The sequence below is a fragment of the Hoplias malabaricus genome, chromosome Y (assembly GCF_029633855.1).
Source record: "Hoplias malabaricus isolate fHopMal1 chromosome Y, fHopMal1.hap1, whole genome shotgun sequence".
NCBI lineage: Eukaryota > Metazoa > Chordata > Actinopteri > Characiformes > Erythrinidae > Hoplias > Hoplias malabaricus.
Window position 1 is genome coordinate 17080289 of NC_089820.1, and position 19646 is coordinate 17099934.

Consider the following 19646-nt stretch of genomic DNA (forward strand, 5'->3'; position numbering starts at 1 on the left):
TACATTGGCTTTATTACTTTTCATTATTTATTACAGAAAAATACAGGGTTAGTCCCCACTGAAAACCTAACTTCCCATAAATAAACAAGAAATTTAACATTGTCAGTTTTTGTTAATTTGCTCAGTTCTTTTATTTGACAAAAAGCATGCAGCCCAAAAAATAAATAAAAATCTGCAGTGTGTTCAACAAATTTTAACAACATATTTTGTAAAAAATACCCACACATTGGGTTTTAAATATTTTCATGATTTTATTGGCTGTTTGTATAATATATTAATACAAGTTTCAAGATGTGACAGCATCAATCCTTCCAACAGTTGAGCACTTAATGAAGTGGGGGGGAAAGGAAAAAAAAAAAAGACAAATGTGTTGGCACAGAGATATAGTGTCTGGGTTTCTGGCTTGAACCATGATAATATCCATTTAAGTACTTGTTGCTGCCCAAGGAAAATTTCCCTTCATGATCCCGCCCCCCATTGGCAGCGTAGGTAATGAAATAACCTTTTTGCTTTGGCAAAGCTTTCTTCAATTAAAACACGCACTGAACTTATTTCCCATGCAGCATTCAGCCCCTCCATCGACACTGTGCCAAAATCTAGTCAATGCTTTAAGATTACCTCATAGCAGTTACTGCCTGGTGACAGCTCCATTTTTTTTTGTTTTTATTACACAGCAAAAGGAACAAACCCGGCAGTAGCCTGTAGCTCTCTCAAAACTGTTAAGGTCAGCTGAGTGTGTAAAGAAGGCAATGTCCCAAATCGTCTCCAAAGTACATACAGAGTAGAGCCATACAAAACAGATTATAATTAAGCAGCAGTTAACACATTCATCTTCTGCATCCATACGAGCTTCTATATAATTATTTAGATGTGTCATCTACACGGATCAATACAAAGGTGTCATGGATACTGAAGAAGGATGAGTAAATCTGTGTTTGAATGATGTGTAGAAAGTTAAGACATAAGCAGAAGAGGGAAGTTTAAGAATGTAGTTTCTGTATTGGCTATTATATTTTTAACAGATTTGTATGGTCCTGAGTTGATGAGTCTGGTAGGAAGCATGTTCAGGGATAGAGACGTTTGTGGAACTCCAGCAGTCTTGAGTCTCCAGCTGCTTCAGCCTCCAAAATTAGGGTCTACAAACAGGAAACCAAAGACATGCTTAGACCAAATCTTTCAAAGCACTTTCAAAACAGAACTTCATGACTCCTTTGAAAGAGCAAAAATCAATCATTCTTGCTTTGCACTTTAGGGGAAATTTAGGTCTGTCCCAAAGCCTAGTGAGCTGCCTAAGCAGGCACTGATTACATGGACAGTTGTTTAAGGAGGCAGAATTCTGGCCGTCTGTCCTCATGAGGCAGATTATTCAGACGCTCTCGTTAGAGAGTGATTGTATTTTAATAGTAATAAATAATGCATTTTGATTCATTTTTCATATCATCACCAACCAGTGTAATTCATGCAATCAGAGTTTAACCTGTTTGGCACTCTAACATCATATTACAACATGTCATTCTCTTCAACATGACACAGCCTTAAATATACGTATGTGGTTGGTCAGTATAAGATGTTTGTGCTTACATCTATCAGCTGTAGGTCATCTTTGGCATGGAGGTGGCGTAGGAGGTACCAGCGTGCCACTGAAGCCACTGTTTTGGCCTCTCCCGAACATGGGCCATAAACAATCTTCTCCAAGAAACGCCTCGTTTCCCTTGAGGACAGATCACACAGGACATATAGTGGTAAATAAGACAATGAGAATAGTGAGAGAAGTGAATATTTATGGGACATTTGACAGCAAAGCTTCCTCCAACTAACTAAATGGGTGTTCATTTGGTCAAACAAAGGGGTTATGTGAGCTTATTTAAAAGAGGCCTTAGAGAATCAATGTATAATAATATAGCTTCTGTGCATTTTAATGGATTTATCTACTAAAAGATTCAGTATTTTTCTGCCAAATATCTGCTTCACCTGTAGCATGGTACAAGTATGAACTTAAATGGGTACTGCCTTGGAACCTCACAATTGTCCAATTGTCAATTGGAATTCACATAAAATGAAAGTCACTGGGCAGATGCTGAATTACATAATTTTCAAAATGGAACTACATTTTATATATTACGAGATTTAAAAAGCTATTTATCTGAGTAGTAAGTGTTTATATGCTAAAAACAAAAAACAACCAACAAATGATGCCCAACATTAGAATAAAACCAAATATCATTATTCCAGTAAGTGTGATATTCTGTGTGTTAACATTTTACAAATCTCCCCTCGTGGCAGTCCAGATTATTTGAGGTTATCATCCAAAACTTAGTTTTACTGGTTAATGAATAATGATTTTAAATAATGTGTGCTGTTGATTTAATAAAAATTCAGGCAAGGAGAATCTGAACAAAACATTGTTCTTCAAACTCACTCACACCTACTAATTTATAGAAAAAAAAATATGGTCTTAAATTTTTTTATTTGTTATATATTATAATTTTTTGTATTTACTGTGATTATATATAACGTTATACAAGCACCACGCTTACTGAGAAGGCATAAATATATATAATCATCTTAGGTGTCTAAGACTTCTGCATAGTACTGTGTTTACACACACACACACAGAGCATTGTTTTGTGGGCATAATATAAAATGTCATGGCTAGGGCAATAGGCATCATGCAATCTCAAGCACTTCAGAAAAGGTTGGAAAAAAAGTATTCCACAGTTACAGACATTCTGCTAAGGTCTCCTCCTCCACTTACCTGGCACTCATCTTGATGGAAAACTGAAGCAAAGCCTGAAAGAGCAAAGCAGGAGGAGAAGGGCCTAGCTTCAGCACCTCAGAACAGGCATCCCGCACAAGATCCTTCCACTCACCCCCTCCAACACCAGCCTGAAAACACACACACACACACACACACACACACACACACACCTTAGTCACTGTAGTGTCTGCACACTTTTATTGTCAGTCACTGTCAGTTTTACGCTCAATTACTGTTCTATGAACTGAAATTAAATAAATTGCTAAATATTTTACATACACTGTTTTTTAAGGCAAGGTCATATTATCAAAAAGCTTCTCAAAATATATTTTTGTGGAAACTAGCATGTATATTATGAATTACGAAAATAGAGTAACAAATGATAAGGAAGCAATTCCATCTAATGGCAAACAGCAACTCTAATTGGTGGTTAGGGATAAAGCTAATCAGCTTGAAAAGATAGTGAAATTCAGCTGAAACAGAGGGATAATTACCACACTCTGAAAGAGTGGAAAGGAAGGGAAGGAAAGTATAGTGAGGAGAAAGAGACCAATTAGTGCCTTGTAGGGACTGGGGGGCATACTGTCTGAAATAGTTTTGTGACTACAAATATTATAAATTATATTATAATATATTATATTATAAATTATAAATGCTACATAGATGCCAATATACACCTTTTTTTCCATCTTGCTAGGAGTCATCAATTATCAAACATATAAAGCACTTGCTGTATATGCATGAAATATGGGAATTAATCTTTAAATTAATCTAAAATATAAGAATATGTATTTTGTATTTTTCCCAACATTGCTCTCTCTCTATATACAAACAATTTCAAACCCTTTCTGTAAAAAATATTATATAGATTACTTACAAAGAAAGATTTTTATTTACAAATTAAATAATTGTATTTATTAATAAATTACCCTGCACATTTGCTTAAGTACATTTCTAAGGGGTCAACCTCTTAATTTCATTGTCAGAGTTTCTCTGCAATGAAAAACTGTTTTTAACACCTCTGCTGAGAGCTTATTGCTGGCAGGATCTATCCATCCAAGCACTGTAGTTTGATGTAGAGACAAGAGCTCTGCTGATCTTCCTGTCAGCTTGAGCTGTTTACTTTTCCATTGCTCTACTGTCAGCAACAATAATGTGACTCTCCAGTCTGCCTTCACTTCAGTGTCTAACTGCAGCAGGCAACACAGGGCATTTGTTCTGTGTCTGTGTGCAGTTGTCTCCTGGTTAACTTTTCCTACTGCTATGCATAGAATAAACTGCAATGTAGCACTACTCATTACACCAACAATAAAGCAATATGTTCAGTTTTGTTCACAGTTGTCTTTGTTACTAATTAGATGGTCAATCTAGCAAGACAATTATCCATTATTTGGAAAGGAAAGATTTTTAAAAAATAAATAAATAAACAGTCATATTGTGATAATATTTATAAAAGTTTTAAATATCTGCAAAGGATCATTATGTACAAAGGAGTCTTTTTAACTTATAATATGAAATGTACACCTATGTAACCTAAAGAAACATGTAATGCAGCGCCCTGAATATGATTTATATATATATATATATATATATATATATATATATATATATATGTACACACACAATATATATTTGTGGAAAAAAATATGTTCGTGAACACCAATACTCACCATGCATGGGGCAAGAGCAAGCAGGGCCAGTCGGAGAAGGCTACCAATCTTTCCACTGTAGTGGCCTAGCTGAGAGGCCAACTGGAGAGACTGCCTGAGGGCCACCGAGGCCTGAGCCAGTAAACCCTGGGAACGGTAAACCTCAGCCAGCCACTGCAAGAAAAAAAGAGAAATGAACGAGAACAGAAATAGACGCATATTAAAACACACTAAAGAAAATGTCAAATACAGCATTTTAAATGGTTTATATTATGTATCATGTTAGGTCTATAAGAGAACTCATAAAATTCTCATTTAAAACATTCTTATTTAGTACAGTTAAATACATATATGCTCATGGTGAGAACAATGTTACAGCACAATATTTTAGCAGATCAAAGTTCTCTAGCAAACAGAATATCTCCATAGATATAATAAAAGTTGCAAGAAAATTTAAAAATGATTCTAGCTGGCAAAATTGATGGTAAATATGTACCTACATCCAATATTCATATTTACTAAAAATGTTCCCCTTTTTAGATTGCTTAAATAAACTGGAAACCACAATCATATGTCTACTAACTGAAGTCACTACTTACCAGATACATTCAGATTTAAATTAAACAGATTTAAACACACAAAGTGCATGTGTACTGGCTATTATTAATAAAATCGTAAATTAGGGACGTGAAACTGTCTGCATACTCTAGTAGAGTTAGTTTGACCAGTCAGTTAATGTGATGTGCTACTCACATGCCAGGCAGACACAGAGTTAGGGTTGGCCATGACAGCGGCACTGAGCTGATCCAACACTGTGGCTGATATACATTTACCAGTATCAGACAGCAGGAGGCGCTCACACTGAACCTGCCTCAGCAACAGGAACACTGCAGGATGCTCTGGTGAAATGTTCAAAACCTATGACACCCAAGCAACACAAACCTTTAACTATGTATTTCTATAACTAAAGCAGAATTCATGTAGTACAGCAAAAACAGAATCAGCAGTGAGTTACAATAAAAGAAGAAAAGCCTAAAGTCTCAGAATAACATCCAAAAAAAAGAGCAGGATAAAGGTGAAAGTGTGTTCGGAGACAGATAGGACTCATTCACAGATATAATGGCTCTGACACTCGTTCATGTTGCTAATGCCAAAGCCATAAAAATGAAGGTTACACTGCCCCGTCTGCACATGTGGCCCACACATAGGGGATGAGAGATGGGCTGACCAGTGATGAAAGTTTAAATAATATATAAAAAGATAAGTAGATATATAAAAGTTTTTGAAAATAAGCATAAATTAATTTCCTAATTTTTTTTCTATGTGTATTTACTAACATTTCTACATTTATGCATTTCTACATATATTTATTTACATTTTAAAACATTTCTTTAGGTATTCATTTCCATAGTTCTTCATTTATATATTTATGTATTTCCACATTCTTATTTCCGGATAGCATTACAATTAGCATTACAATTAGTATTCAGTAATAGTCAGAAAAATAGTACAATTCACAAAAGGGAAAACAAGCGACCTGTGAACAGAGGGCCTCAGCTTCATCGTACTGGCTGCTCTGTTTGAGAACAGAAACAGTTTGCTGCAGAGTCCAGCTCTCAAGAGCCCGAGCCAATGGGAAGTCCTCCCTCGGCAAGCCTTTCACTGCATGATAACACAGTACAGGACACAGTCAGCAAACAAACAAGAACACACACCAAGCAAATTTGGGCTGATAACCGACAATAACCGATAAGTAATAGCTTTAAGTTAATAGCGGTATCTAAGAGCATCTGCTAATATAAAATAACCATTAAACTTAATGCTCACTGACCTTTCGCTGACACCATGGTCATAAGTGCCTTCTCCAGACCCTCTCTACAAGGGGTGGAGCCTGAAAGAGCACATGCTGTGTTCTCAGTGTGACAAGCAGCCATAAGCCCTGCCCACCCTGCTGGATCATCTAAAAGATAGAAAGAAAAAAAATCATTAATACTCACCAGACAGCACATATACATCACTGAAAGACTACCAGCTGCCCAAAACTGGAGGATTGTTCGGCCAGGCTTGCTCCAGAAACTATTATTGATTACTGAAACCTACATCTTCATATACACTTCACTCGACAAGTTGATGCTTGTCTTAAACAATGTTACCCCAAAGCTTCTAAAGCTCAGTTTGATCAGAAAAAAAATACTGATTGTGAAAGCATGCATCTTTCAAAGCACACTCTGGTGAGAATATGTAAAAAACCAGAATAATAAATATGGCTTTAAATTAAGATAAATACATTCCCAAAAAAATGTACAAGTGCCAATGCGTATTGATAACCAGGACACAAGTAATGACCACTGCATTCATCACCTATTTTATTTTACCCATGATGCACAAATTTAATACACTTACAGTATAGACAGATCTGTTTTCTTTCTCTTTCTTTCTGTCATCTAAACTCACCAGGGCAAAGAAGCACAGCTCTCTGGATGGTCTTTAGAGCATTTCTCCGCCTATCTTCCCCCAAGTGTCTGCCAGAGGCCAACTGATTCACTCCACTATACAGCAGTGCCCTCTAAAACCCATGAGCAAAACGTGTTAAAGACATAAGCCCAGATAGTCTAAAATTTCCTTGAAAGTGAATACACACTTAAACTCACCTTTCCCAGAGTCATGCTAGCATGGCATGCCACACTGCCTGCTACAGCTCCTCCCTGGTTGAAAATAAGAGAGTTTATGAATCCCCTCAGACCAAGTCCTCAATAAATTGTATTTAATATGTTTGTTATTAATTGGAAATGAACATGCAGGTTAATTGATATAAGATTCAGACTGGCTCTAAGACACTTACATCAGCTTTGCTGGGAGTGTACTGTGGCACCAGTCTGGACAAAAGAGCCCAGAGAGATGGATTTCCTGGGTTTCTGTCTCAACAAATGGTGAGGTAGAAATGTCAAGATTCATATGCTATAAAATAATGATGCGCCCAGCAATATCTATATATAAGAACTACACCATAGGAAATACGATGCTTAGCAGTGAGCTCAGGTACCATTTTTCACAATCTGGCCATTTAATCAACTCATTTTAATTAACTAATGAGTTGTTTAATTAATTAGACTGATTAGGCATTAGGCAAGGGCTCTCAAGTGTCTGAATTGTTTTGAAGACTTCAAACAAAGACATTCACACAAGGTCACTCACATTTCAGCCTAGGTAATAATAAAGGAAAGTTTACTTAAAGAAATTCTATCACCTCATAAAAGCCCCTGCATCATTTTGTATCATTCATCAAAGACTAAATAGAAAATACAAATTAGAAATGTGATAAAACATGCCTCAAAATTGTCAAAATGTACTCATCAGACTTCCCTGTGAAAGGTGTGGTTTGTAATATCCTAATGAATGTTTTTGACTGACAGCAAAACATGTCCTTGGCAAAAAACTATTTTTTTTGTTACGTTACTATGACAATGCATAGAGATTTGAGAAAGATGCTGCATTTGTTTTAGCTTTTTACTTTGAATTGTGGTTATGATTTTACAGATCTTTATAATTAATTGAGGTTTTCAGTTCTGCAATAGATTTAAAAGCCCATTTAGAGATGCACAACATAATGGTACATGCAGGGAGAATCTGCATATTATAGAATATTAGATCCGTATATTTCAGCCTTTGCAACAAAGGTAATTTATTTTGTATATTTCTCTTAAGATGGAAATAACATTTGAGGCCCTGCATTTAAATATATAAGTAACCAAAGAATTAATTCTCTTTACCAAGCTCTATTTTTCTTTTAGCTCATAATATCTTGGGCTTAACCAAAAAAAATGGATTTCCTAAACTGCTCTTGGATCAGAATGAAAGTGCAACTTCCAGCAGTTTCGGCATGTACCTGAACACAGCTCTAGAGGCCTCTCTCTGCACCGAGCTATAGTTGCCTTGCAAGGCCAACAGGGTGCAAGTGAGAAGGCAGCGCTCTTCCACAGCGCCTCCTAGTGCTCCTTCCAGCTTCAACAACTCAGAGAGAGCAGCGCTTGCCAGTGTAACATCCTCATGAACTAAGCCCAGAGCACAAAGACAAACCAGACTCTCAGGAACTGGCTCCTTAAGCAAAGAACTGTGTGGAGGACAAATGACAATGAAGATTAGACCTTGACACACATGGCAAGTGCAGAAGTATTCTGGTTGCTGACAACTTAACTCACCACTTGAATAGCAGAGTTTTTGCTGTGTCCATGTTTCCTAGTCTGTGTTGCAGTAAAGCTAAAGCCGTCAGAATATAGGCTTTTTCTTTCTCGGTCGAGGCAACTGCAAGTGCCTTCTCATAGGCTACAACAAAATCCAAAAAAAAACAACAGAAATTTGAAAATGTTATATGTGCTAGCATGTCCTAGTACCCTAGTAATGAAGGCTAGATATCACATATTACGATTATAAATCATGATTCCAAATAAAAATGTAGTATCGTTAATATGAACAGATCTTAAAAACAAACTGTGTTTACCGTCTACACTCTCTTGCAGGCGTCCTCCTCTGCAACAAGCCAGAGCCAGACCAGTGAGATCATGCAGCTCCTCTAACGAAGTGGAAGAGTAATGGTGAACTGCCTCCTCCCACAGCCCTGTGTCACTACATTTAGAAATACAAATTTCCATTAAAATCAGCTCAATATTCCATAGGTGTTAACTAGTAAGACATGACATTGAGTTTTTGAGGCGTACCAGAGAGCCCGTGCATAGCCTCTACGAGTAAAGTTGAGTTCCTCAGTGAGGCAGCTGTTCTGGAGCAACTCCACAGCTCTAACAGAGAAATGACACTCAGATTTGTGTACAAGGGTAAAAAAAAACAAAATTCCCAATGAATTAACAACTTGTAAATACTTAATGTATTAGGACTTTAGCCCTTGTGCCTACCTTTTATAGGCCTCAGAGGCCTGCTTCTTCAGTTGTAGGTGTTCATTTAGAAAGCCCAGCATAACAAATGCATCTGTGTCTGTCTGAATCCTCTCTGAAAATGTACAAAGGTGGGTCACTCAAACAGCAATACATGATCACTGTCTATTGAGATGATGTCAAAGTAAAGCTTAGCAATTCTTCATGTACAATGATTTGAATGGAAAACAATACATGTACAGTGATTTTGGAAACAAAATGGTATTTGCATTAACACTGCTTAGAATTAGATGTTCTGATTTGGCCAATATTTGATTATGTACTTATTGTACTCCAGAGGAACATAATGCAACACAGTGTAACGCTGAGCTGAAAAGACATTTTATTTACTACATTCATAAAACACCAATAAATGCTCTCTTTGGTGATAATCCAAGAGGATCCTCAATTTTAACATTTCATACATTTTTATATCCACATTGTTATCAGGGTAAACATATACATAAATTTGTATTAACAGATACTGCCTAAGACGCCCCCATTGGTGAAATGGCGCCAGCAGCTTTAATCAAGTACACACTGTGCATACATGTTTTATGGTTCTTTTAAGTTTATTTTAATTTAGTTTTATATTCAATCTTTAAAATACAATTGTGATAAAAACAGATTAGTTGGGTTTGTTTTACTGAACGATTCATTTGAACTGATGTACTTTTGCTTGCATCTGCTGTATCCACTTATTTTTTCAGTCCGTCATGCAACGTACAGGCCCTGTCCAAGAAAAAGTGCTGTGCTCATCCTCCCTGCCCCTTGCCTCCATCTGATGATGGATGTAGGGCCCATCATGTTATCCTAGCAGTGCCCCTGCATGTGTGTCTGCATTCTAGCTTACAGCTATCATAAATGTGGATGGGTTCCACTGCCAGTACCACTGTATTAGTGTATTTGATATTTTAAGCATATTTTTATATAGATGTGTGCGAGTTGTACTCTACCTGTGTATTTGCTTAAAGCCATCTGTGCAGCTGAGACAGCATTCATCTGAACTATGTTGTAGCGATAGAGCTCAGAGCTTCGATTACTCTTGTCTAGTAGAGTGGAACAGACCCAGTAGGCATAACCCTTCACTCCTTCAGTCTAATGACCACAAATACACATTAATAAATGAGTATTCAGAATGAAAATATTATTACAGAAATCATGTCCTATAACGTGTAACTCGTACATGAGTGCTTAGCTCAGTAGTGTGTCTGAATAAGTCCATAGTGTCATAGCTTCCTACAGTCTCAGCAATAAGAGCCTATGGTATAGAAAGAGAGAAATGGTTAGCTATAGATTTTAGAAAGTAAGGGGCACAATAAATGAAAGCCTTGCCTTTTATATGTTTAATTATACCTGTCCAATCCAACAGTTGACATACAGTGGCTCCAGAGACTGGGCAATTTTAAAAGCTTCATGTGAAAGCTAATAAGGAAATGAAAATGTTATTACCAACAAACGTATAAACACAGTGCAATGGCATGTACAATACTCTCTATAAATATATGCATCTAAACATTAAAGCAAAAAAAAGCACAACTTGCCTCAATGTTGCCCTTCTTTAGATACAAAGTTCCAAGGTTTGTCCATGCCACAACATTCTGAAAATAAACCAGTAATATCTTCAATTGTACTACTGAACACATAACCATATTGAAATCATGTTATTTGTCTAACACTTACATTTGCTTCCACTTTGACTGACTTGATGAAGCAGTGCTGTGCAAGAGCAAAATTTTCAATCCCTTAGGAATAAAGCACATAAAAAAGACTAATATTAAATATTGAATGGAAAGAAATCTTTGTATCACAACTACAAACATAAGCTCATTTTACCTTTAGTCATAGCTACCACTCCTAATGCATTCCAGTAAGTATGATTCCCACTGTCCAGCATCACTGCCTTTTTAACACACTACAAAAAGATCACAGAAATTAACACAAAAGTTAAATTTAAGTAATCTTATTTCTATAGTGATCTAAATCAGAAGGAATACCTGAAGGGCTTTCTCCAGCAGTGGCTGTGCATCCTGATGTGTCTGCTGTGAAAGGAGTAGTCTGGACTGGTGATAATAATTAAGACCCAGGTCACACCAGAGGCTTGGAGCCTGTGCCATTATTTTCAGAGCTCGACCATAACATCTGAGACAAAGAAGTTACAAAATGTTTAGTTTAAAGCACATGTTCCAAACTCAATATTTAAATCTGAAGGTGGCATATACACACACACACACACACACACTACATCCTTTGGACACAGTGGCTGTCCTTCACATTGTGTGAAAACTTCATGATAAATGGACCAGTTCAAATGCTCCAGAATTACTTGGAATAAAAAATAAAAAATATTTTTTTTTTTAAAAAAAGGGAGGGATTATTATATAAATAATAAATATTTCCCTCTGCAATAATGTGAATTTAAACATATAGATATAGATAAGACATACAACAGTGTATTTAATGAATCTCTCCACAGCTTGTGTACAAGTAAAAGTGGGGTGGCCCACCTCTCTCCAAGAGTGAGTAGTTGTTTTTGGTTTAGCACATGGTCTTCATCTGGAGGGTTTGCTCCACATAGAGCCCCTGACACCAGCACGCTGACCCGATTAGGAGACACTGTACTGCAGCTGGTGCAGGCATCCCCTAGTAGTTTCCACAGACACGAGAGGTCAGAACGCTTCTGTACTGCCCTGCACATATAGGAGATACAAAACTCCTCTGCATTAAGGCACATCAAAATATTATTTGCCTTTTCCACACAGACTTGCTAAAATGAAGTAGACACAGAATAAAATTGCTCACAGATACATTACCTAAACAAATATTTGATTGCTTCCTGTATCAGGTCTACTGCTTTGCCATCAAGGCAGTCCTGCATCGCAGTCTTGGCCATGGCCAAAAGACATTCACCAAAACCTAAAAGTAAAAGTAAATAAGGCAATGGTTATTATGCTACAGCAATAATTCAATTCATTAGCAGTAATTTAATTTTCAGTGAACATCAAAAGATTTTGAAGAAATCTAAATATTGTGACTGCAATTTGAATAGAAACAGAGCTCCAAAAACACACATTCACCTTTTAATGCTGGCACATACTCTTCTGTGGATATAATCTGTAGGTACTCTCCTGCAGCCTCTTTAAACCTGCCCAGGGTCTGTTTGATTGCAGCAGCCTGGTATAGGCTGTAGATGGAGTTGGGCTGGAGCAGATGGGCCTTACCAAAGGCTTTAAGGGCAGCTGTAAAACTGTGACGATTGAGGTAGGCCTCTCCTAAACACTCCCAACAAACCCAATCTTGAGGGTCAGCCCGCAGTGCAGCCTGAAGACTGTAGGAAAGAATAAACATGGCATAAATAAAATATATCTTATGTTAGGAAGCATACATTGTTGATTAAAATGCAAAACTCATACTCTGCAATAGCCTGTGAATGCTGAGCCACTTTAAGGTGGTAAAGACCTCTTCTCATCCAGGCCCATTTGGCTGAACCAGGTGTAGCTCTCTCTATCACTGACTGCAGAATCTCTAAGGCAGATTCCTAAAGAAGAGACAATACCAATGGTCAAATACACACCAGCACGTGTCACCTTTCTTATGCCAGGCTGAAGAGAAAAACATACCATGTCACCCTGCTCCATGCTGAGGTCCACACTAGCAGCCCCAGACTCTTCATCGGAGGAGTCCAACTCAAATGCTCTCTTATAGCAGCCTCTGGCTCTGCACACATCCTTGGCCACCTCTCTGTAGTAATGACCAAGGTAGCGGAACACAGAACCCAAATGTGGATCCAGCTTTGCAGCCTGTAAAGATAACGTAATGACAAGTAATGAGTAAACAGACACAAGTCGCTAATCGCTCTTTAATTCTATTAATATTATTTCTTCAGTTCAAAGTAATTCTTTGATAAAACACTTGAATTTACACTGAATGATCAAATATGCATATTAATGGAACAGGTTTAATAAAAATAAATATACCAATAACACAAGCCTTCTTATATTGGTAAAAAAAAAAACATTAAATTTAATAACTAATTTCAAACAAACAATATACAAAAGAAGAAAATAGCTGAGAATTGTAGCACCCCACCTTCAGTAGATGCGTGTGTGCTTTGCTGCGGTCTTTCCGTGTTTCTTCCCCCATGCTCCAGTACAGTTTCCCCAGGAGAAAATAGACCTCTCCACTATCCGGTGTTTGAGCCAGAGCTTCTAAAAACCTTTGAGACAAAGAAGAAACATGCAAAAACCTTTACGGCATGTGGTGTGAAGATATGCTCTCTTGTATTTGCACAAGTCTGACAACGAATGGCCTGAATTAGGGTGGGACAGGGGATTAAAAATAAATAAATATGCAACTCCTCATGCCATGTTGCATTGGCTAAATGACCAAATACATTTTTTCAATATAATCCCATAGATTCTTGTACTGTAACTTTTTTAAATCTAATACTGTATAACTGGATGTAGTCCTAGCCTCAATAACAATAAATAAAAGATGATTTACACTTACCTCTGTTCTGCTTGCTGGTGCTCTTCTTTAGCTGCATGTGCCAGCCCTTGTAGGATTAAACCCTCAACTGAGCCAGGGTGAGAGCCGAGCAGCTCAGAAGAAACCTTTACAAAAAAGTTATTTTAGAAAATGTTATTTGTTTTTGTTTTTATCTTGTTACATGAAATTAGGAAACACCCTATAGGGAAAAAAAACACAAGGAATCCTGAAACACAAGGAAAAAGGGAAATTTTCATACCTGAATGGCTTCTTCAAGCTGTCCCATTTGCAAAAAGGCCCCTCCTTTTAATGCTAACAATGCAGGATCATTTCTGGAATCTGACATCTAAAAGAGAATCACTGGCTGTGAGGCAAACAGCAGAACCATAAGCTGAATCACAGCACAATGAAACATAGAAAAATCTACAGGAACCTGCTAGTGTAATAGTACCTGAGAAAGTATCGCCAGAGCTTCTTTTGAACTCTGCTCTGTTCCAACTTTTACAAGAGCTTCTAGCTTCAGCCTCAGCAGCTTCTGGGTCCAGCCTTCATCATTCCCTGTACTGACAATTAACCCTGGAATACACACCAGTATAGTATGACACACAAGCCAGGGCTACTGATTCCCTTTCCAGGTTTCACATTTCTACCAAAGCATTACATCCAAAAAAGGCTGTTTTTGAAGCTAAGTATACATTCAAAACTTGTTTTAATAGGGGGAGTGTGTGGTGCAGATCAGGAAAAAAGTAGAATTGTACCTTGACTGGAAGACATGATACTGTCAGAATATTTGTGCAATTTCAGTTCAGCCTGAGCAAGGCCATACCAGCCAATGATGCTGGAGCGTTTCCGCTTTAGCCCTGCAAAGATAAGAATATTATTACAAAGCCGCCACAGGAAATTTCTCTAAAATCATGAGACAGAGAACAGCAGATACAACAATGTTCTGAACTAAGTATAGGTAGATTTCTGTATCATTTTAGATCATTCTGCTGCTTTTCAGCTACGTAAAACTGAAGCAGTTTTTTTTTCGTTCTATGATGTATGATATATGAATTTAATACACAAGATTTCAGAATACAACAGCATCCACACCAAGGTCAAAACTTTTGGCTGCATCCTCATATTTCCTGTTTTGAAGGGACCTTGAGCCCAGGCCAAAATGGGCTAGTGAACTGACTGGGTCTAGCTCCAGCAGACGAGTGTAGCAGCTGACAGCATCCTCACTGCAGTCACCTAACCAAGCACACAGGTAAGAAACACAACATTATATGTAAATCAAACATTTGTCATCTACACTACAGAGTTTATGCCACATTGATGAGAAACAAGAGCAAACATTTTTTGAAACCTTAATACTTCTGTATTACACTTGTGCCAAAAAATGATTGCTAACAATGAACACATTGTGACTGCCAATAAAGCTGCATAACTAGTGCATCATTGTGATTATTGATCACAGCATCCATTAAAATTAGATGCAGAAAAATCATATTTTTCTCCTAATAATTTATATCTTCTAGATGAATATTGGTTCTGGTATAATATAGAAAGGTAATATCAATTTATATCTTCTACCACTGTAGTCCCTTACCTGTTATTAAATAATGCTCTCCTAGTACTTCTAGAGGATATGGACATTTTGGGTATAAGGTGAGTGTGGCCTCACAAACCTCTTTCAGCTTGACAACTTCATGAGGGAGCTAGAATTAAAAGAAAATGTATGTATTTAAATTAAATTTACATATTTTATTCACAGTAACGCAGAAACAAGATATTTCAATCACTTACCTTTGAAAGACATGTAATATAATCTTGTGTGAGTTGTCTGTGATCTTCACTTGGTATGTTTTCTGTTAGCTGAAGAGCTTTTTCAAAGGCAGAAAGTAGCTGTAAATAAAACAACAAAAAGTAAACTGAAAAGTAACATCTAAATACCATTGAAGTAGTATTACTTATGTTTACTTTTGAACACACTATAAATTCAGCATGAAACAGAAATGAGAATGTATTGTGACTGTTTACTCTGATGTACTTCTGGGTAAAACAGGACTTGTTTAGGAATGAACACATCAAATTTTGATTGGATAGTGACAAACCGGTGTTTATATTGTAGTTTAAAATTACACCATGGTGTAATAGAATTCTTCATCATTTGTATGAGCTTTCTGACATACCCACAACTCATAAGTTGTTTTAAAAGGGAGAAAAACTTATATTTTAGTTAATGTTTATGAAATACATTTAATTTTAAGCATAACACAATGAATCTTACATATTATAACCTAGGACTTTAAGAAACAACATAGTAAAAGTGTCATTTCGATTTCAGCATGATTTTAAAGTTAAAATCATACATTTAAAAAATAATGAATTAAACAAAATTAATAAATCAGCAATAAATGTAGGATCAAGGTCATAAGATGATATACAAAGGTATATAAATAACACAGATTTATACTATGTATTACATGTTTTAATAATCCATATTATTATTTATAATCACATTTCACCTACATGTTGCTGAGTCTCATTGTCCTGCTGCTCTACACTGCCCAGCAGCAACCTGGTCATTTCCCTCCATAGTTCCCCCAGCTCAAAGACCTCCACACCTTCTTCTGTCTCTCTCACTTGAATGAGCCGCCGCCACACTCTTGCTACCTGTACAAAACAAGACAACACACAAATACAAGACCAGGTTTTTTAGCCCTTTAATTCATATTAGAGATGCATTTAACAATGTGGATTCTGAAGTATTATAGACTGCATCAGTTTGTCTTACACGGTTATTTTAAGATGATGTGGGTAAGAAAATGACCATTTATTCTTGGGTCCAGAGGTGAAAAGTAACAAATTACATTTACTCGCGTAACTGTAAATGAGTAGATTTTTTGTGTACTTGTACTAGAAGTAGTTTTTTTTTTAATCTGTAAATTTACTTGTACTTAAGTACATTTTGCTTTAAGTATTGTACTTCACTACATTTCAAATCACATTTACTGAGTAAAAATGTAAATAAAAATGCAAGAAAAACAAATAGAATTTAGCACTGGAAAATCAAAAAAGAAAAAAGAAAAAATGAATCCCTGCAATATTTAAGAGACAACTTCGGCTTCAAGCGCAAGAAATGTGACATCTTTATAATGCAGTGCAAGCTGTGTTTGCCAAGAGAGAATTAGCTGCTCATAAAAACCCAACATCAAACCTGTGCATGTAGAGTATGTACAGGTACATTAAAAAATAGTAATAATAATTGTACCATTGCACTGGGAGTTAAAAATAAGTGTTCCTATTTCTGTAAGAGGCTCAAATTAGCTGGTTGGTTAGGACTGTGCCATCACGATAATATCGTCATATTTATTAAATGATAAACAACTAGCAACTATTCTTTGTTTGTTTTGTTATTTACTGTGAAGATCTAAGGTTACTTTTTGTATAATTGTTTCCTTTTGCTGTTAATATGCACACACTACATTTTCTGCACTTTGGTTGTGTGGTACATTTTTATGCTACATTTTTTAGTTTATAGAAAATCAGAATATTGGTAATTTACTGTTGTTTACAAAATAAGCAAATGTTTACTGATTTCTTTTGTCACTTTATATTTGAATCTGTTACATTTGTAGAAAAATAATAAACAAATCATTTTTTATAATAAAAACAATTTAATGCTATTAATACATAAACATATTTAATATAATAAATGGTATATTAATATATTTATATTTTGTTGCATTAGTGTGTTCTTGAAATTATGTGTGTATTAAAATACTTCACTGAAGCGTCAGGTTGCTATGACAATTTAATCAAGAGATTCATAAAATCTAGCTAGCAACCTTCAAATATATATTATTTCTGTTGTTTTTAAGTGGGTATGTATGAAGTACATTTGATAAGTAAATGTATTACCTATAGTAGACAGCAGGCTTCCAGTTCACAGGAGCAGACTGGAAGACTGAACTAAAAGACAGCTGAACACCGTCTACTCCGGGTCATACACTGACTAGGCATAAGCACTTCATATATATCCACTTAAAAACAACAGAAATATCCCTTTAATAATGATGTTGAATAGAAACATAACACCAACTATTTTAATAGTCATTTTCATATCTTCAGTCCTCTCAATGAGCAGTTTATTTCCTTTGTAAAATTAGTCCATTAATTAAAACCAACTGGTTTGAAGTTTATATCACTTTGTTTTTATAGAGCAGAAACCCCACCACACACACTATTAAAAAAGTAAAAGTAAATTTCAAATGCACTACTTTTTTACTATTACTTGAGTACATTTCAGACCAGTAATTTTTCTTGTACTTTTCAAAGTATCAGTACTTTTACTTGACTACAATATTCTACTCTTATAGAATATTATAGAATTATAGAATATATAATATCTTATAGAACTAGAATATATATTACTCTTTCCACATCTGCTTGGGTCTTGGGCAGCCTTTAACACATCATACTCTATGCTAAGAATATCTCTGCATATAATCAGCATTATAAGTGTCAAATAAATAAAACAATTGTGAAAATCCCAACATTGTTATATACTGACCTGTAAATAATTTTTTTCTGCCTGATAGATGTCCACCAACTTCTTGCTCACTTCAAAGCATCTGACCTTGTCTGAGCTGCTGATACCAAAATGCAAAGAGCATAAGGTTTAATACCAAAAATAAAAAAATTAAATAAAAGGTGCATCACAAACGCACTTACATTTCATATAATGTTATGAGTTTTTGATAGATTTTGGGCAGTTCAGCTTTGAAGTCTTCATGGTCACTATTTTCATACAGATTTGCAAGGCCCTGTAAAAGAGATTAACGATACAATTAACATACACCGTGGTAAATAACAGCAAGTCATAAAGCAACACAAATGAACAACCCATTTACTTATACGAACATCAGCTACAGTACTTTATCTTTGCCAGTTTGCTTCATCTCACCATCACTACATGTAGGAAATTTAGTTCGTCACTTGTGCAAAGCAAACGGACACAGCCACACATCTATAAAGCAATGCCATACAATAACAGTTACCAACCTGCCATGCCAGCAGTTGCTCGGGCTCCAGTTCGGCCGCTTTTCTGTAGGCGCTCTGGGCCTGATCTGGCTGCTCCAGCTCTGCAGCCGCAACTCCAATGAACACCCAGGCATTGTAGTTATTCTTCTCCAACTTTAAAACAGCCTGGAGATTACGAACATAGGCTTATTTTTTTTATCTGAGACAACCACACTGGCAAACTGTTGCTGTCAGGCTGTAGTTAATGCTCACCTTACAATGCTTCAGAGCTTCTTTAAACTCCTTGTTCTTAATAGCTTCTCTGGCACTTTTAAGAGCCGACTTCACTTCTTTACTTGACATTTTCTTTGAAAAATCAAGTTTAACCGACAATAAAGTTCCTGTTGGTGTTGTCTGTTAGCAACCGACCAGCTAACTAGCCACATAGGGAAATGAAATAAAAGAGGACCTCAGTAATGCAGTACACTTCAAAACGCAACCTTCATTTGCAACACTAAAACACAGTAATATAAGAGTAAAATAACAGTCATATACTACAACCCAAATTCCAGCTAAAGCACATAACCTGATTCATCCACCAGTGAGTTGCGCATGCGCCATTTAACAATTTTAACTTGATCCTTCCTCCCTGAACCCTATACCCTACACTATGCTCCATGCTCCCTACACCCTACTCCATGCTCCCTATTCCATGCGCCATGCGCCATGCTCCCTGCTCCCTGCTCCCTACCCCCTACCCCCTACTCCCTACCTCCATATATAATACGTTAAGTCGGACTTTATTTCTCATGTCCT

General features: G+C 36.4%; 1 protein-coding gene across 2 annotated transcripts; it reads right to left on the reverse strand.

Annotated features, from left to right (window-relative positions):
• Positions 1–157: 157 nt before the first annotated feature.
• Positions 158–19417, reverse strand: LOC136679192 (tetratricopeptide repeat protein 37-like). 2 transcript variants are annotated; one of them, XM_066657579.1, is made up of 40 exons: positions 19104–19417; positions 18873–19016; positions 18543–18634; positions 18382–18457; positions 16338–16481; positions 15612–15710; positions 15415–15523; positions 14916–15056; positions 14579–14680; positions 14272–14396; positions 14080–14166; positions 13842–13945; positions 13422–13548; positions 12953–13132; positions 12746–12870; positions 12410–12660; positions 12146–12248; positions 11840–12022; positions 11330–11474; positions 11169–11247; positions 11016–11077; positions 10877–10933; positions 10689–10757; positions 10519–10593; positions 10289–10430; positions 9315–9408; positions 9123–9200; positions 8906–9030; positions 8607–8730; positions 8294–8518; positions 7250–7322; positions 7059–7112; positions 6862–6973; positions 6239–6367; positions 5945–6069; positions 5161–5325; positions 4429–4581; positions 2756–2886; positions 1582–1711; positions 158–1136 (listed from the first exon to the last, which is right to left on the reverse strand). In XM_066657579.1, exons 1-40 carry the CDS (start codon positions 19191–19193, stop codon positions 1065–1067), a joined length of 4701 nt encoding a protein of 1566 aa, XP_066513676.1. In that variant the 5' UTR covers positions 19194–19417; the 3' UTR covers positions 158–1064. The 2 variants fall into 2 exon arrangements, with proteins under 2 accessions (XP_066513676.1, XP_066513675.1); XM_066657578.1 differs by having other exon boundaries at positions 18382–18460.
• Positions 19418–19646: the final 229 nt, after the last annotated feature.